Source organism: Seriola dumerili, unplaced genomic scaffold, assembly GCF_002260705.1.
Source record: "Seriola dumerili isolate Sdu_G_001 unplaced genomic scaffold, Sdu_1.0 BDQW01000088.1, whole genome shotgun sequence".
Classification (NCBI taxonomy): domain Eukaryota; kingdom Metazoa; phylum Chordata; class Actinopteri; order Carangiformes; family Carangidae; genus Seriola; species Seriola dumerili.
This window is the reverse complement of record NW_019174343.1, coordinates 3829439-3855967: the sequence shown is the minus strand read 5'-3', so window position 1 is coordinate 3855967 and position 26529 is coordinate 3829439. Positions and strand designations below refer to the sequence as shown.

Sequence of the window (26529 nt, the reverse complement as noted above, 5' to 3'; positions counted from 1 at the left end):
CTGTTTACTTCTTCTGTAAAATACTAGTAAGTGAGATATTTGATCATGTTCTTTAATTTACTGAGGAGGAACAGTAGTTGTGGTCTTTGTGCATGCTCTCGCGTTGTCGTCTGCTGCTCATGAAGCAGGCAGACATGATTTATGACCTGAAACCAAAATGAAAGGAACAACAGGAAAATAAATGTGTTTGGGTTGAATAGACTGCCCCCGTGACGAGCATAACAAAAAATGCTGAAGGAGACACAGGATCTCGTCTGGTTTCACATCCCCAGACCGGTGACGCACAGTGTGACCGTCTCATCAGCCGAGAGCCTCGGAGGAAAAAAATCAAAGTTCAGCAGGAGAGCCCAGAAAGGCCCCTGTGCCGCCTCACACCACCGTACTGATGCCACTGTGCTTGGGCTTGGTGCTGCTGGAGGCCTGGGAGGGTGGTGGTGGCGGGCCATGGTGGTGTGAGCCATGAGGAGGGTGGGAGGAGTGGCTCCCGTGGCCGTGCTGCGTGTGCGGTGGGTAGGGCGGCTGCTGGCCGTGAGATGAGGCCGGGTGGAACTGGTGTGGAGGGTGCTGCAAGTGGGCCGGCGGGTGGTAGTGGTGGTGGTGGTGGTAAGGCGGGGGGTTCTGGGTCATGTGGCAGAACTGGGCGTGGTGTGGGTGCATGGGGCCCGGCGTGTCCGTCTCGACCCGGGCCGTGTGGTGCAGATTGGCGGGGTGCGGGGTGTGGGAGATGAGGGTGGGGTGCAGGGCCTGAGGGGTGGGGCTGGGGGACTTCACACGCCTGGTGCCAAACAAAGATCCGAGCAGAGAGGAGGAGTTGGGCAGGGACTGGCCGCTGTGGCGGGACGGGCAGTCTCGGCTGGAGGGGGTTCTCCGCCGCATGTGAGGACTGCTAATGATGGACCCCTGAAAGAGAGAGGACAGTCAGAACACAACAGCAGAGAGTCCACTCCTGCTATCCAGTGGGAAACAGCAGAAAAAGTCGAAATATACTTACTGCAGATTCTAATTTCTGCAGTTTTATGCCGACTGAAAACATATTTGTGGAAGTGGAAACACAGCAGAACTACCTGCATGACCAGCTACAGCTGATCTCAAATCTCATGTGATTGCTTGTCTTGCCTCGTGGAAAAGCGTCTCCATTTCCTTTTGCCGCTCACTGCCTTTGTTTGTCTATCCATGCTAACATCTCACGCTCGACTCTCTTTTAACGGTTCGGAGGCTTTGCTTGCTGAGCTGGTGAGAGTCGGCGTATCTGCTCTGTCATGAACAGACAGCTTCTAAGTCTTTAGACGCGCTTTGCCTGCTGATATTGTTGTGAATTCCTGTCACTATTATATCTGGTTTCCAAGGTTACAGTATCCTATTTAATATTCACATGCCCCCAGTTTGGATCCTTTAAATAAAAATGTGACACAGCAGACTGTATACAGTACACACATTTGCGTGCATTACCATCCTGAGCTGTCATGTTTAGGTTCACTGTAAGTGCACTACTGACTTAATTGACACGTGCTGATGTTTCTAAATCCCTGCTCAGCAAGACAAACAAAAAAAATCTTCACAGGATTTTTTTTTTTTTCTGAGGACCCAAAGCACAGAAACACAGTTTAACAAGATAAATACAGAACAATTAAAAAAAAGGGTTTATGTTAAAGAAATCAAGCAAATATTTCAGAGCCATGCACTTCATGCAAACTGAACTATTCATCAAAAATATCCACAGTCTTGAATTATGATGCGTTCACATGTTTCCATAAATCATTCATTCAAATCTTTGACCATAGTGATAGGGCAGTGTGACCTGTTCACTGACTCTTACATAAAGTCCAGAACATTTGTTCTATAATCCACCCGGACATATATTTCATTATATGATATCTTCATCTTCATGGAACTTTTCACAGCACTAGCAGTGTGCTAAAGTTCTTGTAGTGCTAGCATCCTGAGTGCTAACAACTAGAAACCCAAAACAATATGGAGTGTGTGTGAGTCCTGTTGAGTCACATCATATATCCTGATCACTGATCACTCCACCAGTCTCTAAGCCAAACGATACAGGGACCAGGGCCTAGTTCTTCATGTGCCTAACTGATTCAGGCTAACATGTTAGTCAGCTAACAGGTAGCTTAATTAAACTCTGATATTTATTGAGGATTATTCAGTAACCTACAGTGCCAGCTATGTCAGGAAATTAAGATTAGATGAATACATTTTTTTTTTTATATTTCCATTTTGAGCAGGAACTAATGAGCTTCAGGCTGAGTACCACAGACAGTGTGGAAAATACTGACAGATAGACTAACACATTATTGGTCTTTTTGTGGGTTTTGTTGACAGGAAGAAATATATAAAAAAGTGACAGCCTTATCCTTTAAAGGTCCCATTTTACACTTGATCCATAAGAAAAATATATTTGTTTATTTAAGAACCAAAAAAACATCTCAATATAGTTTTACATCTCCTCGCGCTTCTTTATGAAGCTCTAGCAAGAACAAGGTGTTTTGTTTCGGTCTCTGAGCCGCCCACCTGATTGACTGACTGTTTTCTGAGTGACCAGGTCCTGGTCAGTCAGCGCTGAAAAGAGCCAGATGGTCAAATTTGGTCTCGCTGTGCAGTAATATTTTGGCTTCCTGACAGTGTTTTCCTCTGATTTTATGTCTTGTAGTTTGCTTGCTCAGTGATGCAATGACCTTTTGGTGTTGTGTCATTAATGGTTAAAACAGCACCAATAAAAAAAGGTTGGACAGTAAGTCTGTGTGGACCTTGCTGGGGACATGGCTGAGGACGATGACCGTATGGTTGTGACATCAAAAGTTAAGGGACTCCTGACAGGCACATTTTTGGATACAGACTGTGTGCATTTCCAAAAAGACATGGAAATATCACTTTCTATAATATGGAGCCTTTAAGGTCCTGTTGTGACAACAGCTTCACATTCAAACTAGCATTGAAAATTTAGACTTGTGTCAAATTATCAACAATCAAATCAAGCTAAGTCAGTTAGCCACATACAAATGGCCCTGGTCACACATATTGTCTGGCTTGTCTGGCTCAGATTCTTTCACTGCAGTACACTGATGTCTAAGTGCGACAAGGTCAGGGGTCAATAAAAGGAAGCAGTGCGAGTCAGTCACTTCAAACTGTGAGCATGCAGGAGCTGGAACTAAAGCACAGCCAGGTTAACTTTGAATGAACACAAAGGAGACAAAACTCAGAAAATGGCTAAAAATCTAACCCAATGAACAAGAGAGGGTGACTCAAAGGTGAGGGTCTAACATCAACATGGAGCAGCGCGTATGTGAGTCAAGACTATTGTTAGTCATGCCATGCTGTGTCAGCCCGGTGCATGCATGGTGTCCAAGGTGCTCACAACAAAAACACCAAAGCAGAGAAGAAAACTCAAAAGTACAGAGAAACAATAACACAGAGACTTGTGTGTTCAGGATGAACAACATAAAGTCAGAGGACAGCTCGACATCAGTTGCGTCCTACTTACTTCCATATTGCTGTCTAGTGATCCTGCACTGCTGCGTCTCCCACGCTTGCCTGCCCAGAACATGTAACATGACAGATTAGACACGCCTGGTAAACACGTGAAGGTGCACACATCCCCGTGTCTAGTATGGGAGGACACTAGTTCTCTAAGGTGACGAAGATGGCACATGACTAACTAGCAGCAGACTGTCAGACTGGCAGAGGGAGGTGAGTAAGGACTAAAGAAAGGGGAAGAAGCGAGTCACTGCTACAACTCCACAACAAGCTCAGCCTCTGGGAAACTCTAGCTAATCTCTTTAGGTGTCTACACAGCGACTTCAGGCACAGCTGGCAGGACACCATCCCATTAGTAAAAGACTTGCAATCTCGCGGCTCCAGTCCACATGTCAAAGTGTTCTTGGGCAAGATACTGGACCCCAAATTTCCCCCTATGGCTGAGTGTGTATATCAGTGGGTGAATGTGGCGCTTTGAGTGGTTGATAAGACTATAAGAGCGTTATATACAGTAAGTGCAGTCCACTGACCATTTGCCATATCCTGAATTTTGGTCCAGAGTCTCACTCCAAAAACACTGGATCCTACATTTCCCACAATGCAACCAACAGCATTTTTCATGTGATTTTTATTTTGGTTGGTAACTGACCACATCTTTCAAACTCCACGCCTCCAGTTTCTAATGGAAGCCTTGTGTTAAAAATTTGTAGTCTCTAAAACCAAGGTGAGATTACGCTGATGACATCACTATGACATCAACAGGGTTATTTTCTTCAACTTGACAGGGCTAATCAAGAGCCACAGAAGGCACAGTTAGCCTTAAAAGGCAGAGGAAGATGTATCAATACCAGTCACGTTTACACACACCAAAGCCAACTGCAAACCTTGTCAATTTCATTTCAGGGACGCTGTGATCCTTAAACAACTCTGAAAGAAAACACAGGCCTGAAACATACGGTACTGATCGTGCTCTATAAAAGCCACCGCTAAAATACATGGATCCAGAACAACCGTCTTCATTTCATTCTGTGATGCTGCTTCACTAGTCTAAACCCAGTGGTGAGGTCACTGAGTGTGTTTGTGCACTGTGGAGGCGACTCTCTGCACCCTGTCTGAATCAACTGCACAACATTAATTCCTCTTACCGCTAAGACGCTCAAATTGATTGCAGTGACCTACATAGCACTGTCTCCTCCCCTGCTGGTGACACAGGATTATTAGTGGATAGCCTCTAGTAAATTACACCTTGGTCCATTAGCAAACACACCCGTCACTATCTCCCTTGCTTCACCGTCGGCCTCACTCAGAGACTCTGCTTTGGCAGGACAGTTGCCGTGGATACCACCTGAATCAAACCTGTGCGGCAACAGGAACACGACCTCTTCTGACTTTCCAGAACAATTAACATCCAAAGAGATGTGAGTAGTGTCATGCCAGCATTCAGCTCGGGTATACACTGTACTTTGTCTAGCGCAGGGATGAGACGTTACATAGAGTGTTACCATGGCAACCCCCCCCCTTTTTACCTGCATCTGAGAGGTCACGTAGAGAGCTGCTCAGGGCGCTCCTCTTCAAACCTTCACCAATCGCGTAGCTGTCGTCAAGGCTCGCTCGGCTCAGGTTGCCGTTTCCCGTGTCCTTCTTTAACCCAGAACTCTGGGACATGCTGGGCCTCACCACCCCCTTCTGTTTTTCAAGCTCCGCTGTGGAGGGAAACATAAGCAAAGCTGACTCCATTTGTCCACATATGATATTTTTTACCAAGGTGAATGAGTCAGATTGGATTGAACAATGCCAAATGTCCTTGTAAAAAGGAAACTCTTGCTCACACTCTATCCGATACTTCTCCATCTCTTGGACTTCAGCGATTGATTCTCGCAGATCATCTGTGAACTTTTTGCGGTCCTGAGGATTGGGTGCATTAAAGTTGATGAGGACTTTGATGTCAGCTCCTGGAATGGCCGAAGTCAGACGGACTCCATTGGGATAATCTAAAGAGTGAAGATATCAACACTTTAAACCCCTGTCCAGACAAAACACACAGAGCACAAAACTAGGGGCTTTTAATAACTGACAGAAGTAATGCCACCATGAGGGTGAAATCAGACAAGCACGCCCACCTAATGCAGCGACTGGCTCGGTGCGCAAGATACCATGCTTGTATGAAAGTGTATGCTGTTATTCCCGTACGTAAAATTCACTGTGTGCTGTGCCTCTCTATGACAGCAGCCTTTCTGCCCTGCGTGAGTGTGACCCTTAAAACAGGCATTTCCTCACTCAGACGACACAGACCAGTTCATCTGAAGCAATGACATAACGAAAAGGAGACGTGAAAATTTTTTTTTTCTTAACTGAAATAAAGATACAAACAAGGCTTTATAAAGAAACTATAACGAATTGAAACTGTATTGTGTGTTTACATAACTAACTAAAATGAACAAAAATTGTGTAGAAAACATCTTTAATGTTGGTCTTTGTCAGTTTATTTCATACATAAACTTATAGTACTTTGTGTGAATATGAAATCACTGTATTAACGATGTCAAGTATTTTATTGTTAATTAACTGCAGTGATGAGCCACACAGCTGCAGCACCTACGACTGGAGCTGGACAGTCCAACTAACGTTGAGTTGGTTTATTTAAATGAATCAAACCTCCTGCATTTGGTTGGGTTGTTGAGTCTCATGTTTTTTTCTCAGATTGACTCGACCTGCCTCTCACCTCAGAAGCACAACGACACACATTTTGCACTTCAGGCTTCATATTGTGTTGATTGTTTACATATTGTGCCCATATCTTCATTTTAGATTCTGTTGTTGTTGTGTCCAGTTGAATTTTTTTTGGTTAATGTCAGTGAGAAGTCAATACATTTCTAAAATGGTTTGATGATTAGTTGAGTTTTAAACACATTACTTTTTCTGACCTTTCTGAATCATATATTACATATACAATATTATATGTTATATTACATCTTACAAACACTGAAGCTAATAAAAACTAAACTCAAACTAAAAACTAAACAAGCAAACGTGCTTTAAAAACGAATTAAAACTAAACTGAAATTGAGAACAAAATAAAAACTGTTATAACCTTGATTTGAAGCATAAACAAACAATCTCCATGTTACTTACACTGATTCTCAAAGAGCAGCACTTGCATGCCATAAAGTGAGAAGGACTGCCGAAAGCTGTACGTCACTGAGTTCTTCTTCTTCTGGAAAATTTTGGTAACCTATGAAAGAAGCAGAACATATAATGTCATTTGGACTCTCTGAGAGTAATGCGTTCTCAGTGCGCTGGAAGAATAACGCCTGCCGTACCACAAGCAGGTCATTAAAGAGGAAGATCTCCCTTTGGTGCAGACCCAGCTTTTGTGGTTTGTTGGGGTCGGGCACTTCAAAAAGTCTGCAGTAACACACCAGCCTCCGGTGGGGCAGCGATAGAACCTGCACACACAAAAAACACCATCAGTGTTTCTGAGCTGGTCTCTTGGTGCCTCGCAGACGGCTTTCAAGGTACTGACGAGCAAAAATATAACACTTTCTAAAATCCACAGTCGTTACATCTGTTTCATGAAGCCTCTGGGTGTTTTACAAATAATTCCTCTCAACCCTGAGATGTAGATGAAAGAAAGAGTAATACTTACACAGCCCAGACCGTGGTGTAAAGAGCCGATCTACGGAGTGAGCGATACATACAAGAGTCATTTTACAGGGATCAGTGAACACGTACGGGAACTTTCACATTCCCGATACACCAAAGAGAAGACATTCCACTTAATGTTCAACAATAAATACAGGAAATACATTTAAAATCTTTCCTTTTAATATGTTGTGTCTCCAGTTTGTGTCAACCTAAATGATCATGATAACGTCAAGGTTCCTTGGACTTCTGCTGATTTGTGTCACTAAAGTGAAGGTAATTTGATGAAGAGGTCATCCAATTCCAATTGAACACCTTCCTGATTGTTGTTAATCTTGTTTATTATTACAGAGCTTGTCAGGGAGAACTTTTCTTGGCTGGCACTCAGGGCAAAAGACATATTACAGTCATTCAGCATGAAGGTCTCCGGCCCTGAAGAATTGACGTGTCACACAGTGGAGAAAGCAGGTTCAGATAAAGAATGCGCTTTCATTTCTTTTCCTCTTCAGAGGAGGTTGGCTGTGGGTAAGCTCACGCTCTCTGCGGCAGATTAGAGGTACATTGGGTAATTTGGTTCTGCATGCTCTCTGCTAGATTCAGGTCTTGAAGAGAGGGCAAGATAAAAGTAGTCACACTCTACATGCAGGAGCCCAAGGGCAAACTCAAGCTTACCGGCTTTTTTCCAACAATGAGTTTTTCCACTTTCTGAACCTGGGACACATGGTCTTCATTAGTCTTGAGCTCCCGCTTGCGAATCCGCTCATATATCCCTACCAGCATCTCCCGGGGGATGTCCTCCCCATCATCCACTCCTGAGGATGAGAGGGAAAAAAGAGAGAGAGAGAGAGAGGGAGGAAAAAAAAGAGAAGGATTAATGATTAACTCAGATTTATGAGAGTTGATGAACGACTGAATTTACTTATACACTGCAGTGCATATTTCTCGCAGTGAGGACACAAACGTCCTTCAGAGCTCGCTGAGGGTGAGTTCTCCTCCACTCAATACTGTACTTTAATTACTGACACTCCAATAGGCAGAGAGACGAGTTAGCCATGCCACAAAGCCCCTCTTAATTCCCTCAAAATCTGTTGAGGGCAACTAAAAAGTGCTTTGCCTCAACAGCAAAGCATTCTTGACCATGACTTATAAAAAAAATTAAAAAAAAGTTTATGCCATAAATATTAATGAAAGCGAAATGCATGTACAAAACTCAATTTGAGGTAAATCTTTATCCTTGATGCCTCGCAGTAATGTCTCAGGAGAATATTGGTTTTGTGACAGGGAGGGTAGAACAAACTACCTCGAAGGTTCTTCACAAAGTCCTCCAGCTTCATCTTCCTCTCAGGCTTGACGTTGGGGCTGTACATGTCTGTGTTGAGGAGGATGATGGCAAAGGCCAGGATGAAGATGGTGTCAGGGTTCCTGAACTGCCGCACCACACCGGGGTTGCAGATGCAGTAGCGTTGGCTGCGAAGAGAATATTGGACACAGAAAACTGAAATGAAGATTTCCCCCTTCAAGGCAGAATGAAGCAGTTAAGCTTCCTGTTTAGTGATTGGTTCCGCTTGTGGGCAGCGGTATCAATGCCGATATTGATATTGAGCTCTCCCCCTGTCTGTGCTGTGGTCATATATAGTTAAATAATGCTTCATAGCCTCAAGTCAGAAGAACAATGCGCCAGTGCTAGTGATTGAAGACTGTCAATAGAGCCTGCAGCCATCAGACAGGCCATTTAACAACTTTCTGAGTCGCCATAAAGTGAGCTCGTGATCATATCCGCGCTGTGCTGTAGGCGAGTGCCAGATGATCAGTTATCATCATCTCCTCAGTGTAGCAGTGACTGTGGTGTTTACTGAGGCCACAGTGTCCTTGCTCAGTGCTGATTGAAGCTGATTCTCCGTGGCTACGAGATCACCTTTCTACCAGAGGTGTGCAGGAAATAAACGAAGAACAAACAACATCAACATCAGCATCATCCTCAACTTTTTTGAACCAATTTTCTCTAAATCATTTTCAGCAATGATCTGGGCGAACAAAGCCTGGATTTAAAATGGCTTTGCACTGCTCCACTGATCTCTGCCTGCCAGTGTTTCAGTAAGACGGTGACTTCTTGGTGTCACCTCTGTTTTAGAGGATAATGGTGTTTTTGAAGCTGTGCGAGACTAGCTTGTGCCATCCATTAATCATACACGCTGTGCTGGTGTAAAGACTACACATGGCAATGAACCCTGTAATGATCATCCCGTCACATAATCAGTGGGTCTAAGTTGATGTAAGAGCCTATTTGTAGAAACATCGCTTTATTCCTCCTTGATGTAGACTTGGGTTGATCCAGTCACTGATTCTAAGCTTGTCTGAGAGCCGAAAGCCGTGACACGTGTCGCGCCCGCAGCTTTCTCACCTGTAGGCCTCGATCAGCCGCTCAACCTTCTGTGCTTCTCCCTGGACTCTGATGTGAGCCTGGAATTTCCTGAGCGCTTCGTCCAGCTCCATACTGGAGAAGTCCATTTCATCCACCACACAGCTGGTGAGAAACACACAGTCAGCAGCAGGAAGACCATTAGTTTGGATAGCAACATATGGAACACTGTGTCTAATATAAATATAATGAATATCAAAAACTCCTAAAGTCTGTGAAAAAAAAAAAAAAGAGTTTCTTCATGGTAAAATAGGAAAGCCATTTGGTGATGAGTTTTATGACAACCAATCTAAATTAAAGGATTAGAAACGCATGTATTGGCTTCATTACAGTAATAAGCCACTAGATATTTAAAGTGTCCCATACAGAAATGTAATATATGACATATATGTCCCTATATTAGGAGCGCTGTTGCCGTATACGTCAACTATAAGGGGATACATTATCATCACATATATACAACTTCTGGATATATTAAGATAAAAGTTTATGACAAAATGAAATACCCATTGTAAAATTTGTATATTTACATATATTAAGAATATCTATATAATGTATTTTTATACGGTACAACCATATTGATTAATGATATATATTTAATTTATATATGCAAGTTTATTAAAACAACAAGATTCCATATGTTGATACTGTATATGTTTTTCTTGTTTACTTTTTAAACTCATATTAAAGATACATGACTATCTTTTATATTTACATATATAATATCAGAGAGTTATATGATTCACTCCTCTGCTCAGTGTGTGTCAGTTCAGCTCACCTGCAGAGCTGCTGCCATATTAAACTCCATAATCAGCCTGAATGTGTCTAATGTTTCAACCTGAAGGACTCACACTATTGTCTTTGTTGATCATGTGTGATGTGAAAACATCAGATTTCCACACCATCACAGGAAATACAAGTTCTGGGAACTATTTTTTTTGGCCACTTGCAGAACTCCTCAACAACTATAAAGTACGCTCAGATGATTTATTCATGATCACCTTATAAAGTTGTTATGGCTAACAAGTTGGCTAACAGATGCTTATTTACTCATCCAGTACACGGGGCGCAACATTAGCATTCATTTGGAGTGGTGTTTATGGTAATTGTAATATATGTATGGTATGATAATCACTGTCCTTTTAGCTCTGTTTTGGTGTCAATCAACTGTGGAGGGAAATATGTTTTGTATGTATTTTCATTGACTAGTCACTAACTTTATCTGGCTGCTGTTTGGTGCAGGGCAGGTATCGTGCACTGAATGTTTAAGATGCTGGAAACAAAAATGCTGAGTGGTGAGGCCGAACCAAACAGTTAAACAACAGGCTCTAAAACCAAAACAATGAGCTGAAAGATGCTAAAAAAAAGCTCCACAGAGCTGAGGAGAACTGCAGAGCTGGATGACTGACTGATGACTAATTTGATCCACTGTTCATATACAATTATTGATTTGTTCAGCTTTAATGTAAAACTACTTACTTGAAATAGGTTCTTTTTTGCTCGGAGCATATATAATTGCTGAGGTGAGGATTGTGACTTGGCTCTCCAGAGCCCTCATACCTTGCATGCCAGGATTTATAGACGTTTTCTCAAGGAGCTCTTTAGATATGCCTGTCAAACAGACACTGACGGATCTCTCTTGGCTTTATCCTCTCCTGAATCTCAATGGGACCTGATAGAGCCGCTGTGCTTTTAAGTGTGACTCAGATAAGTCTGTCCAGTCTAAAGCATAAAATCGAGCCACTATTTGAATAATGCAAAGAGTCACTACTGGAAAACACAAGATCTTTATGACATCCCCTCCTTATTAAGAGGACTGCAGAATATAAATGGAATCTGTAAGTTTATCTGAGCATCACAGCAACTTCCTGAGTGGATTCTATTTCAGTTTATTTCCTGGATGCAACTTGAGTCATTATGTTGCACTCAGAAACTCCAAAGACAGTTTGAATGATAGTAGATTGCACACTGGCAACCTTCTTTGCAACTAAATGATGACTTATAGTTAAGTTCCTGGGAGGCACATAAAACAAGATTCTGTGCTCTGGCATAGGTGGTGGGATAAATCAAAAGTTTGTTTAGAGAATCTGGATGTTTTCATCTGCACCTCTCTCTGATCTGATCCGCACATACAAACACGTCAAAGAGCGCACAAACATGAACCGCTTTCAGACTCACTCGAGGACATCCCGGTTGAACTGTTTCTGTCTGTTACCCAGGAACTCGCCAATCATCTGCCTACTCAAGCCCTTCCTCTGAAGCAGGAAGTGGGCCACACCCACTGGAGTGTCTGGAACAAAGTTGCGCTCGATCAGATACTGGATGCCTTTTTCTGGTTTCCTGGAGACACGGGAGAGGTTAGAGAGAGAGAGAGAGAGAGAGAGAGAGAGAGGGATAGAGAGAAAGAGAGACAAAAAGGGAAAGAGTGAGGACACAGTCCAAATCTATGATTATCCTACTGCACTCCTGCCCCGGGCCAAATGTGTGTCAGATGAGGGACAGGATTTAGGGGAGGCAGGGAGGGGGGGTGGTGGAATGAAATAAGGCTGAGAGTGGGGAGGAGGAGGAGGAGGAAGAGGAGGATGGAGCTACTTTTCTCTCTGGTGTTGATCACAAATGATTAAAAGAAACTTAATGGCCGGCTCTGAAAGAAACCAAATCCACAATCATCTATGATTAAACATAATCACACAGGCTCAGATGAAGATGAAGTGGGGCAGAATGAGTCCCGGGCTCATTTGCACCTTAAGTAGAACAGGCCGATAAGTTGTGTTTCAATCAACATCACAGCATCAGCATATCTATCATACAGAAGAGTTTCATGTTCTTCAACGGAAAACATTCTCTCAGCCACAAGTAATGGACTGGATCTAATTTACATAACCTCTTCCATCCCTCATTAGATATGTGATGTGTGACTGTGCAATTCAGAGGCTAAAAAGTGCAAGCGATGTGTCAGATAGTGTCTGGCTCTATGTGCGCAGTTTGTTAATGATCTTGTGTAGTGGTGCGCATACTTGTTAAAGAGGTTCAGGCCGATGCGGTAGTGTCTCTTGCGGATGATGTCATTGCTGAAAGCAGGTGAGTCCCAGCTGTTGCGAGTCTCTTTGTGGTACGTCTGCTTGCTGAGCGTCTGCTCCCTCAGACTGTCTCTGGACGAGGACTCGGAGCTGCAGTTGATGGTGTCGTTGGAGTTGGATGTGCTGTTGATGCTGTCGTTGTCGCCGTCTGAGAAGTCCGACTCCGACTTGCTTTGCCGGTTTGCTGTGCCGTTGATGGCCAGGTGGGCCTCCAGTTGCCGTGGCCGATGACGGGGAGCGTCGTCCTCTCTGGAAGGCCCGCGGGGTGGCAAACCGTGGCTGATGTGTTTGGGGCTGCTCTGCTGGTTGCTGAGGCTCCGTTCGTAGGCGTTCTGTCTCTTCAGAGAGCTGCGGTCAGAGCGGTCGCTCAGCTCCACTGAGCTGTCGCTGGGAGGCTCAATGGTCAGTAAGGGTAGGTGGTCTACCCGCAAACGTTGCTCTTGGCATTCCAGAGAAGGTGTGCTGCGACAGCTGGTGTCCGTGTCTCCTTTCTCATCCTTATGAGCCAGAGACCAATAGTCCTGGGAGGAGTTGAGGGAGCGCTGACGCAAGTCCGATTCTGTGCTGGAGGGCCTGTCTACCGACTGAGACAAGGGCAGGGGTGGTGACAGTTCCTCTTCATCAATGTAAAGAGTGACATCACTGTAAGATGCCGTCATCTCATCCAGTTTGCGGTGTTCTGAGGCGCTGTGGGAGGGTTTCACCTGGCAGCTGACCTCCCTGTCCATATCCTGGTGGCCTCTCCCCGTGTCCGAGTGGCCGTCGTCACCGTGCAGACTGCGGCAGTTCAGAGCGTCATCTATGGACTCAGCTAGAGATTTGACCTGCCTGGAGAAGGCGTCTTCTAGTTCTGTGATAGCGTCTGTGAAGTCGCTCTGCGTCGTGGGGGTCTTGGCCTGCACACCCATCTCCCCACCATGTTCGGACTGCACCAGTGCGCCGATTTTGGTGCCGTCGTCTGTTAGTGAGACCTGCTTTCCCTCGAAGTAGGAGCTGTGGACTTTTTCAGGTCCTTCAAAGGAAAACTGCATTCTCATATTGGATAGGACAATCCGTCTGGACATACGGTTCTCAGACATAGAGCTTCTAAGACGCTCAAAGTTCTTGTTCATCTGATACTGGCGGAAGGCTGTCTGGATGGTGCGGGCTGCATGCCGGGTTATGAAACGCCCACCATATTTACGCTCTAGCATCTCCACCTGCAGACAGAGAAGGACAGATTGTGTCATAAATCCCCCTGAGAAACAACTGGGAACAGTCTAAACAGTATGTGTTCTTATTATCACTATAAGTGAAAACAGGGATGAGGAACACATTATTATGACAGGTACTGTATTTTGGATTTTATAGAACCCGAGTAATTCTTTGGATAATTCTAGTATGAAAAGCTAACACTCCTGTCGACTTTACAAGTGCGTGTTAAAATGTATTTGTTCATTGTTGACATTGGAAATAGAAGTTTAACAAAACAATTTAAATTCAAAGTCCATTTACTATCTTTTGCTGGAGCTTACAAACACAACTCAGTCTTCGAGATGACTCAGCTGTCATCATGTGACATGTGAAGCAAAAAGGGGTTTTTAGCTGCTGACAGATTATTTGGTTAGTACTTCATTTGAAGCATACTGAAGGCCCAATGTCACTAAATGACAACTGAGCCACCTTTAAAGGTCCCATATTTTACACTTCTGTGTTTTATTTCAAGTGTTGATCCATAAGAAGATATTTCTGGTTTTAAGCACCACAAGCTCTATTAACAACAGGTCGGTGTTTTCTGAGTGAGCTTATAAAAATATAGCAGATTTTAGGTAAACACTCAGAAAAACCAAATCCTTGTGACATCACAAAGTTCCGGAAGTCCTGACAGCTTGTTTTAATGCTCAGTTTCTGAATACAGTCTGAATACTTTCACTGTATTAATATAGAACCTAGACCTGCTTTATAATCAAACAACACATGGACATCTGCCTTTAGACTATATGGGAAATTTCAGAGAACTCAGCCAACTCTATCCTCTAATGAAGACCATGAGATGCAGTCGAAAGCTCTGAAAAAAGCCCACTAATGTCGTCCAGACCTAGACCCAGACAGATTATTTTGTCAGACAAGTTGTTTAATGTTTGCTGTTTGCTTTGATTCATTTCAGTTATAGTACAATGGTTTCCCATGGCAACCTGTTTTGATATAGAGACTTCATTCATTCTCAGATCACTCCTGCAGCACAACACACTTCACTGGCTTCATCAATATGTGTATATTCCAAGCAATTACACTTTGGCAAAATAGGGGACTTCTAGCTGAGCGCTGGAGCTGATCCCGTCAGGGCGGCAGGATGAAGAGTATCTGACTGTAACTGTGATTTCATTACAACCCCTGCTACATAAACTGATCAGAGCAGGGAAACTTCAACTGTTTTATAGCTTTTATAGAAGGTAGATTTTGTGTGTATGAGTATGAAATAAAAAAAAAAAACCTCAGTCTAGAAATGACTGGAAAAAGCCTATTTTCACCTGGCTACTAAAGTAAGACTATTACCTAGGGAACACGGACTGGACAGAATGAAGAATAGTGCCGCCGTCTTATCTGCTTTTGTCACAGCTTAAAAAACTCAAGAGGAGTGAAGGTGGCATTTAAAAATGGAAGAAATTTAAGGCTTATTAGACTCAAACAGACCCCCAGGGAAGATGGATAATGTTGAACTGTGATGGGAACCCAGTTTGACTGATAAATGGGTAATGGCCTAAATAATGATGAAGAAATGCTCTTGAAAGAACTACCAAATACAGGATTTATGAGACAGATATGATTATAGCTGGGCTCTGCAGTGCTGTTAGACATTAATTAATCAAGAAAAGACTTACTAGAAAAAAATGGATTAAAATATAAACTTATTAATAATGGGTGTTACAGTGTTTAAATATATTTTATTAGAAGAAGAGCAAAAATTACCACACCAAGGAATCAGTCAGGATTATAAACTGAAATGACTTAGAAACAGATCATTACACTGAAGTTATACACCTATAATTAGCGTCCAGGGCTATATCACGTTAGCCTCCTCTCTCAGTCCTGTACCTTTTACACACTGACCCACCTTTCCCACATCTGGACTCATGGTGTAAAATGACACTAGTCATGTCTCTCTGCTCCATGTGAAGGCCAAGGGGGACTCAAACCATGACAGTGAGTCTCACTACAAGAGGCTACAACTGTCACTGCTCAACAAGAGGACCAGTGTCCTTCCCACACAGACACAGCTATATGGCCATGAGGCCAAACCAGACCACTATTATCTGACTCGTATTTGACTGTCATGAGGAGATTCAGCCTGACAACAGCTTGTAGTAACAGATAGTAACCTTTAGATAATATTATATGTGTAAATAGGATGAAGACGTAATTGATTACATTGGTAACTCATTATCATATTTCTAATGAATAATTCAGAAGGGTATTTTGTTACATTTTGAGCAGCATTATCTGACAGTTACTGCATTGTCATTGACCTTGCACTAGAGCTCTTCATTGCACTGCTTCAGGTTTCAGTTCTGTGTGTTGATTTGTGTGTGTGTGATACCCGAATGGTTTCAACTGTTTGGTGCATGATGATCTTCATAGAGCAACAATGATGTTTTTGGTTTCAGATAACTGTGAAATGAAACGTACTGCTCCTTTTTTTAAACTCTGGCCTTTCCAGTAATTGGAGGAGAATCTTTCCCTGTTAGAGTCTGTTTGACCTGACCACATCATGGATCAGGGCTTATCAGCCTCAGGTGTATTTGGACCATGGGTTCATTTTGGATCAGGTCCAAAATATTGGACCTGGGAAGATCTGTACTCTGTAGCTCCTCTGAAAAAAACATTTTACTGGTAAAGAAGATAAAAAAAAACAAGTTGTTTAATGAAACTTAAACTGAGGTCAGATTTGTTTCAGTTCAGGCAACCTCACCCATTTGAGCTGATAGCTGATAGCTGGATAAGTAGCTGTAGGCACATATAAAAAAAAAAAAGCAACTGATGTTATCATGAACATTCAAAAAGAAAGAGGGCTGTGCACCAAAGGACCATGTTACCTCTCAGAAAATAAGAAAGACAGTGTTATAAGCACAGGTTAGAACCATGTTAGTGACCAAACATGCGTGGCTTCTTTGGCTGTTTTCTTCTTGCCTCTTGTTCACAGGCGCCGAACACACTCCAGCTGATGTTTGATTTATTTTCAACACTGATCTATCTCCACCCTTTATCCAATAGATTATAAGCACTTAACTGCAGAATGTTGGCTAGATTTGTGAGGACATGCTTACTGATACCACACCACACGGTTCTCACGACTACCTTGTAGTAAATACCTGATTCAAACATACTGTTTTAATCATACTGTATATTAGATATTCTCTTCAGTGGATTTATGGCACTTCAGCTGAATAGTGTGAAAATGTTCTGCACAGTTTGCAACATTTCACCTCAGCACATGATGCAGTTGAACACTGTCTGTTTGTATTGTGATATCCTGGTGTGGGTGCCACCTCTTAGATCTAGTTGTTGTTGAGTTTTGTGGTTTTTTTTTTTTATCACTGCAAGTGTGACACATGTTTGCTGTTTTAAAAATGTGACTCCCTAACCAGTTAGAACTAGTTAGTAGAACATAAACAATACAATACAGTACAGAGAATTAAACCATGTCCGCTAAAGTCTAAAGAAGATCTCCCATATGGCCAGGGGGGTGTATAACATAGATAGTCTGACATTATTTTTAATCAACTTTCATTGGTGTTTTATTGTAATGATATAGTGTGTTATCAATTTATAAAATTCAGTTAAAATCAAAGCTGTGCAGAGTATGTTTTATAGTTGTTAAAGCTAACGTGTTAGCACCTAATTACACATCCAGAAGACACAGTGATACTAGCATTCATCCAGAGTTAAACTCAACAAAATTCACCAGTGAATCAAAACAGTCACGTTTTTGCCAAAACAGCCAAAACAATAAGCTAAAAGGTGCTAAAATGCACAAGAGGCTTCACACCTATCACTCAGCCCTACATTAGGTGTTCACAAATGAAGTTGTCCCAGTGTTTGTGTATCTCGCCCCCTCTCACCTGTTTGTCCTGGAGGTCTGATGAGAGCTCATAGCTCTCTGACAGCGAGCGGGAGCGCTTGATTGCCTCTTCCTCTGCCTGCTTGCGGAGGATGGACTGGGAGTGCTGGAGCTTGGGTCGGCGGGGCCGCAGGTGGCCCGGCAGCAGGATGTGTCCGTAGAGCTGGCTGTCCAGGTGGTCGGGGCCGAGCCCGCCACTGTGGGTCACTGGGACGCAACTGTAGCCACCGCTGGGGTCCACAGAGGCGCCCACCTCGCTGCCTGGAGCATCACCTTCCACACTGTAACACACAGAGACACACAGCAGCACACTGGGTTAGTCTGCTGAGTCATTTTCCTGAGGGCTTTGTGTTTCAGCATGAAGCACGTGACAGATGGAAACAGTGAACTTTGATACTGCTGGCAGGGTATAAATATGAGTGAGAGAATTTATAGCAGCAGTCTGAGCGCTGCCGGTTGTCTTTTACACATACACGCAGAAAATAGCTCAAATCACCCCGAGCAGCTTAAGACTGAAAACTGTATCTTGATTAGAAGAAATTAAATGACTATGAATACATTATGAATACCAAAGAAGCACATAAAGCTCAACAGACACTGAAATCAACTGCGTCTTAATCAGCAGCTCATTCTTTCAGCAAAAACAAAGCAGCACAATGTCAAGTGTGATTAAAGAATGTGAAGCGGCGCCTTGAATATTAAGATCAATAAAGATCTTTGTGTACTCACAGGAGCACAAACACAGACCTGGACAGATGATTGGATAAACCCTGGCGGCGTTGAGCACCGCGTGCCACGCCAGACTGCAGCGGCTAAATGTCAACCGCAGATCTATTCACTTCCTCCACACCTCTTACACTGCTGTGATTAGCTGAGAGGGCTAAGGTGCACTGTGCTGCGGTACCTGGAGACATCTCACTAACTGCTACTGTGAGGAATCAAAGCAGTTTTTACTGGAAGTAAAGACAGAAACCTGATCTGACTGCTTTTCTAATGTGTGAAATAACAAGCCGTCGCTCTCCAGAGACACACGCCTTGATTGGGAGAAGTTAAGACTTTTTCAGATCTGGGTGCCAATATAAGAAGATTAAAATGAATGTTATACTGTATATAGAAATTTCAAATGAATGCAGAAGCCAGCTCAGCAAAGAGGAACTGCTGACATGAGAACAAGGAAGGAATCTGAATATATCCTGAACCAAAGTGAATACATATTGGTATAAGTGTTAATGATGTATTAAAGTGCTCAGATTTCTTCTAAACATATCAACACACACTCAAAACAGACGGTATGGATGTTACAGATGCAACTCTGCAGATGAGATGAGAGATTATGGCAGAATCCCTGCCATTAATCATCATCAGTTAACTTATCATTATTATTATTATTATACACTTGCATTAAGCTGGAAAACTCAGAAGACTCACATCAAACAGAATAATCAAAACTGAAACAGCAGACCCCAAGACGCAAGTAGTTTGTGATTGTCATCTCTAAGCCTGAGCCCAGAACCCCCCCCCACACACACACATGCAGACGCGCACACACACACACACACACACACACACACACACACACACACAGACACACACAGACACACACACACACACACACACACACGCACAGACACACACACACACACACACACACGCACAGAAGATGTTTCGCAACTGTTTTCACAGGCTGAGTAGTACTCCTGTGTAAAATCAGTGGAGTGCGGCTTTAAATACCTTTTTCATCACATTGATTGATATAAAAAAATCCAACACTGCAGTAAAGCAGTCCTGCTCGTTGATTTGCAGCATTGGCCATAATGGCCTATAGATGTGTCTTAAAGTTGTAGCTACGAGTATGGCAAAATCCTGACAGCTGACAAATTCATCATCTTATGGTTTATTTACCTAGTAATACAGTAGAATAAACAGTCCCAGTTATGGCAGCATCTCTGTCGTCCACTGTCGTCAAGGTTCGGCTGGTCAAGTCACATCAAGTCAACTTTATCTCAAGAGCACATTTAAACACAGCTTGAAATCAACAAATGCCAAAATATCCAGAAGTAAAACATCTGTCACTGTGCACGAGAACTGAATATTTGCATTTATTTACAATGCCACAGTGAATTCATGTTACAGGGTGGAAGCCTATTGTTGTCTACGTAACACCTGACCTTGTATCAACAGCACGGTCGATCAGTCTGAGAGAGAAAAATGTCTCCACTTCACCAAACAAAAGCAGGAGTGAGGCGATACCTTTTGTTTTTATGTAGTTCCGGACCCAGACTGACAGCTGACTTCCTGAACTACATGTTGCCAGTTAAAAACTATGGTGAAAATTTTAGCTTTTCTACCTTAAAGCAACTTTTTTTTTTTTTTTTTTGCAAAGTCAGATCAATATTATTTAATTTTGTTTGTCAAAAGCTGATGGATGAAGTGGAACGGCTCAGAGCAAGGACATCTATCTAGAGACATCTATCACTATCTAACCTTGTCAAATAACTGCACCTCTGTGGGAGAATGTGTCAAGGTTAGATAATAAAGGCTGAAATAAATCCTTTAATAGGAAAGAGATGTAATGTCCAGGAGAGGCTCAGAGCTGTAAACACATGCAAGGTGAAATGAGTAGTAAAAATGGCGCCTGTCATTATTCTGTACCAACAGACTACCAGAGGCATTTAAACCAACTTGTACATCTTTCATGCACATTGGATTTTCAGTGAGAAAATATTGATGCAAAAGCTGCATTTTATCATTTTGGCGGGATGGGAAGGATCTTATCACCTGCCTTGAATACTATCATGCCATTAAATAGCTGTAGGTCTGACCCCAATGTCTCGAAGCTTCTAAGCCTCGACTGTTGCCATGGCAGTCTACATCCTAATCAGTATTTGAATGCCGTGATTTTTTGTTTTTCAATTATAATATATGCATAACCAAAAGAACGCCAGATAGCCCATGAAGTAAGAAACAGTAATTGAACATTATTCATTAACATTAATTATTGGGACACAGGGACAGGGACACACATGACCATATGACAAGTTTACAAGTTACAAAAATGCTAGCAAGATGTTGAAAAAGTCTAACTTCCAAATTTGTGAAGATGATCCACAAAAACTTGAGTGTCAGATAAACCAGAGCAAACAGGCATAATCACAAATGTACGAGTGCGTCGAATCAACTGTAAGCAACAGCTTAGTTACGTAGCTCAGCCACCGCTGATGTTACTGTGACGTCTGAAGTCTGATTCTTGTCCTCGTCTCTCCCTGTCTCTTATCAGCTGTCATCTGGAACAGAGAGGTGGTTTATATAGGGCCCCGCTCCACCTCCACCCAGGCTCAGGAGGCTGTTATCATGTGTCGCCATGGTTATAATTATGAACGTAGAGTGACTTGGTCAGGTTACGAACAGCCGTCTCTCGCTTGAAAGTGTGTTTTGTCATCGCACCGGTCCACCCCGACCTCCTTTGCAATGCAGACTTTGTTGCTCTTTATGAAACATCACCAGCGTCGCACTCACTTCTGCTCCTGTCATAATTACTACAACCGGTGGAGGTCACCTGATGATAAAATGCAACTCCGGGTTGTAATAAGCTGCTTGGACAGACGACCTATAAGGTGGTTTTTTCAGGGGAGCATAGCGTCGACCATGTGAATCCTCTGGTAGGAGGAGTTTGCCCCTTCTGAAGCATAATTTTGTCAACTAGAGGGATGACAACTGATAACAGACATTTAATAGGTGTTAACATTCAAAGCGGTGGCGTTATCCAGATCGGTGGATCCTAATCTGGGTTTGGGGTCCTACCGAGGGGGGCATAAGATAAATATATCTCTTGAGATGATTAAAGGCACAAAGTAAAAGAAAAATATTGTTCCACTGCTCAACTTTTTGAAATATTTCAGAGGGTGGGCCAGAGGGTGTCATATGTTGTACAGACTGTAAAGTCCCATGAGACAAATGTGTGATTTTGGGCTTTAATAATAAAACTGACTTGACTGGACTTGTTAAAAACTGGGCAGTCGGAGCTCCTCACGCCTCAGCTTAAAGTGAAAGTAAAGCAGCGAGCCTGGCTCTCTCTAAAGTTCAAAAACATGTCGTTTCTCATGCGTTCAATTTGTACACGAAATGTTAATGTGCTGGAACTGTTCCTGGGTGAACAACAGCTCATTGTAGCTAAATGAATCACTACCTGACTCCAGCTCAGCAATAAACTCACAGACATGAGGCTGATACTGATCGTCCAGTAAAATAAAGTGACAAAGTTCCTATAACTTAGTAGTTTTGGAGCCAAAACCAAAAGAAACATTAACCATAATTCACAAAATGTCCTTGTCATTTGTAGCACTTCTGAAAGGCAGTGACACACATAAGCCATTAGAAACGACCTATTTTGGAAGTTTAGTTTTGACTTCCAGCCACGTCACAGCGAGGTAGGCTGAGGGTGTCATGGCAAAACAGCTCTCATAAAATGTCCTCTCTCTCCAAACTGGACACTCAATGCTCATTACAAAAACTCTTCCTGCATCTTCATGTATCCTCAACACATTTTTAATCCTAAAAGGAACAATTCTAATCAGACAGAGTCCTGTAATTAGACTGGAGGGTGGGCTGCAGTGTCTGCTTCAGCAGCGGATGTCTAATTGGAAATATCCATTTGTTTAGATGGAGGAGAGGCTTATCACTCAGCGCCAAGCCTCTAGCAACGCAGACCTAAAGTATGATAGCACTTCAGGCATGTTTATGTCCTCGCACAGCTGGTTCTGTTCAACTGAACAAGATGTTCTGCTCTTAGTTGCACTAAAAAGAAGCAAAAAAAAAACATAAGGACAAACAGCCTCGTCAAAGCAGGGACGGGCGGTGGAGGACAACCATTCATTGCAAAATATAGATGCTTTAAATTTCGATATGTATGGACCCACTCTACTTCTTGAGGAACAGAGGTGTGAGTCACTCCAGCAGTCAAAGCGTTACTGATCCAATTCCCTTAGAAAGCACAGGGGAAGAGAGAGAGAGAGAGAGAGAGAGAGAGAGAGAGATGACTTTGGTCAGGCCCGCTGACTAACCGAGAGACTTCTGCCGTCTGTGCCAAGAATTCATCCAGCCTCATTAAAATTAATATGCTTCACCTCCAAAAAAAAAAAAATCCCATTTCAAATCAGAGGCAAAATGGATAAAAGGGCAGAGGAGGAAGAATGAAAGGCTGCGGTTGTGAGAATATGTCAAGACAGAGGGAACCTCATTCTCTACCAGCGGAGAGTCGTCTTCAGATGGAGAGAGAATTGGGCTAACATCCATTGATGTAATGAAATGTCATCATAATAATAGAAGAGAAAAGGTTTGTGTTTTATCTTGACACAGTACCACAGCCGTGCACTACAAAGCCTCCCATTCAAGTCTGATGTGCAGACAGAAAACAACCTAAACTGCCTACCAGGAACTCGCATACAAGCATATACCACACACTACACGACTGCCTTCTAACAAACACAATTAGTGTCAGAAAGGTTTGTTTTAGGGATCCGCCTTTTATCTCAGTTACAGATCTAAGATAAAATATCTTGGAAACAATTTCCACTTGTAGTTTTTTTCTCAGGGTTTTCAAGGCAATGATGTGTAATACAAGAAAGATAATGGCTGCAACTCATTTGGCACTCGTTGAACTTAGCCACTTGTAGCATTAGGGTGAGAAGTTTATATAGAAGCACTCTCATTTCAGCAGTTTAACTGACTCTGAATTGACTGCAGTGGTGAAGTACTTCCCATCCTGGCTAATTAAGATCCTGTAGATTGAGTCTGAATTACATTCTGGTTGTGGTTACAGTCCCGCAGAGACGAATCCAAATCTATATTTGAGGGACTGATATTTATGTCTAAATACTATGTGTGTGTACATGTACACAAGGCATTTTCTGAAAAGAATAAAACACAAAGAATAATCTATTCCGTGCTCAATAAATGTATTAAGCGTATTCGCTACTAACCATTAAGTGGATAATAATAACCTTTCTCAGACTCACAGATTCTTGCTCACATTGCCTCTCTTTCTTTCTTAACATCTCTGACTTGTGTGCTTTGAAGTTTCATATACAGTTTCATATACAGCACGTCACACATGTAAAAACACGTACTAACACCGCTGGGGCTGTAGAGAGACAATGTGGAGACAGGAAGGACTGTGATTGGTCAGTGTGGGCTGCTTCTGCTGTTTCTGATGCCGGCGGAGACAGTTGATGATGAAGACAACATGGAGGAATCTCAATAAAAGCGTCAGTGGTCTGCTCATTTTCAGTAACACACATTAAGCAAAGGCATCTCCACTTTGATCGCCACTTGAATGAATGACCGCAAACACAGAAACAGCATGCAGTAGTCTCTTATTCTGCAATGATACACGGTGCGTAGTAATGCCAGCTACACACTGTCAGTATACGTGCAGCCCACTGTTGCTCTATACTACAGTGTGAAGTGAAACAGTTACTGTGGGGGAATATAATTAAAGCAGGACGGGATCATGTAAGACACATCTGTTTAGCGCTGCTGTGGTGCCACTGATGGGTGAAATGACACAATAAATTACAAAACAAAACCTACACTAAAGGTATCTGCGATGGGACTCCAATTAATGCCTGAAGTTTGTCTTCACACTCCTCAGCCTGACGGAGTGTTACTGTTTCAGCTAATTGGATAAACAGGGGGGGGGGCGGTTATTTTTGATTTTATCTACACCAGGGAAGTGTGTAAGCACCGGGAGACAGACTGCTGGAGACATATTCAAAAGAGAAACGGAGGTATCCTGATTTCTTTATTAAAAGATCGAGCTGCAGAAACTGTGGCTCTCTTCTGCTATCTCGACTCAACAGTGTTTTCTGCTTGACCATCCCCCTGTGTGATGAACAACCACTTCTTTCAAACTCCTCAACCCTTTTCTCAGATTCACAAGACTCCTCCGGAGCCACAGAAGAGATTATACGACTGTTTTCACAAGAATAAACTCCGCGAGACGAGTAAATTTACTTTGACTTGTAAATTCGGAGGAGTGCCCTCTAAAATTGTAACCCCTCCCTGCTATAATGAGGCGACCGTCAAACAAATGTGGTTTTAAAAACTTAAAAAACACTGTTACCAGCGAGTTTTTATAACAATTACACCCACGTAAAAGGGCGTGCACCTCACCTTCACTCATGTTAGATTACAGACACCTACTTAATTCAAAAACCCACAAAGTACCGCAGTGTCCCATGACAGTGCATAAATTGCTGGCTGATAGAATTTTAATGATGTGTTTGTAGAGGAAGGTGGTGGTGGTGGAGCCAGCGGAGGGGGCAGGTGATGTGAGGACAGCTCTGGTGTCAACACCTCCTCTGGAGATGCCCTCCCCGTGCCGCTGAGTGGCTCTCCAAGAGGAGCTTCTTCTCACTGTGTCACTCCGCGGTGATGAATTAATTACTCCGACATGCCACTCACACACACACACACACTCACAAACTCATGCACGCACGCACACGCAGCCTGCTTCGTTTGGTTGTCCTCGCTGCGCTGTGTTTTCACACTGACTGTTTCGGCATGTTTTTTTCACAAGTGAGTAACTCTTAGAATCAGCCTCAGCAGATTAAAGATGAGTTAGAAGACACTGGATGAACAACTAAAATATAACTCAGCTGTGTTCACTTCCTTGGCACACAGTAGGAAAAATCAACTACTGGCTCATCAGTGAAGCACCACCCTTTGCTGCATCACTAATGAAGCGCACTTTATTTACACAAAGTGTGCTCTTTGTGAATGTCATCAGCAGCTCTGCGCCCTGGCAATAAATCTGCTGCATTAAAGGCAATTTATCCAATAAGGAGAAACAGCAGTTTTTCTTGGACATTAGTAAATGCTTTCTCAATTGATCTCAGCTGAGTCGGGCAGCAGAGCCTGAATAAAGGAGCGAACATTAGTGAAATGTACAATCTGCTTCACGAGACTAATCCGGAGCCAAATCAGTAAGTAAGTGCATGTCAAGCAACTATTAAAAGTATCGACTTCTGCACACAGCACCAGCACGCACACACACTCAAAAGTTGAGCTTACCAGCTGTCTGATTCCAGCTCCAGTAAGGACTGAGTCCTGTCAGAGGCGCACTGCAGACACCACATGTTGCCCTCTGAGCCCCTACGCCAGACCTACATCGCCACCCCGATCTCCGTTACTCCATCCCTGGGCTAAATGAAGCTTTCATAACCGCACGGCTCGGACACCTCTATCACTCTAGTCGTCTTTCATCCTCGCAAGGAGGGGCGTTCTCAGGAAGAGGGAGGGAATTCCTGCATAGGAAACTGGGTCGTATAGCAGCAGGAGTACTGGTGTCCCACAGATCAAGAGGGTCTTAAACAGGAAGGGGCAACAAGTAAGAAGTAAAAATGGGTGAGAGAGAGGGAGAGAGAGAGCTCTGGTGGCTTTATTAATAGTAAGAGGCAAGGATGAGGCCAGGGGAAACCCCTGGATATACCATTTTAGCTGTGGTGACTGAGGAGGTGTGGCGGCAGTAATGTGAGCTTTACATCCGTACAACTGTCTTCAGATGTCAAGCCTACGCTTCATATGGAAGACATACACAGTCTCCACTTTACAACTGCTGATCAAAGTCTTACAGCCAGTGATTAAAGCGATGCCATCACGACCACGGCCCTGTCACAGACGACGCAGAACAAGCAACAGCTGTGTGGCCAGTTGACCCACGCCAAGCTATCCTTTAAACAAACATGCAAGTTAATAGGGAATGTTTGACTCACATCTCCTCCCATCTCTCTGCTGATGTTTAGGGT

General features: G+C 43.1%; 1 protein-coding gene across 1 annotated transcript; it reads right to left on the bottom strand.

The window, feature by feature from the left end:
- LOC111221740 (IQ motif and SEC7 domain-containing protein 1-like) lies at positions 1-25860 on the bottom strand. Its single transcript, XM_022745274.1, has 14 exons — positions 25796-25860; positions 17727-18006; positions 12565-13826; positions 11726-11887; positions 9530-9652; positions 8429-8595; positions 7801-7940; positions 7133-7162; positions 6807-6932; positions 6619-6718; positions 5316-5477; positions 5013-5189; positions 3494-3543; positions 1-900 (listed from the first exon to the last, which is right to left on the bottom strand). The coding sequence occupies exons 1-14, from the start codon at positions 25858-25860 to the stop codon at positions 370-372; spliced, it is 3375 nt and encodes a 1124-aa protein (XP_022600995.1). The 3' UTR covers positions 1-369.
- Positions 25861-26529: the final 669 nt, after the last annotated feature.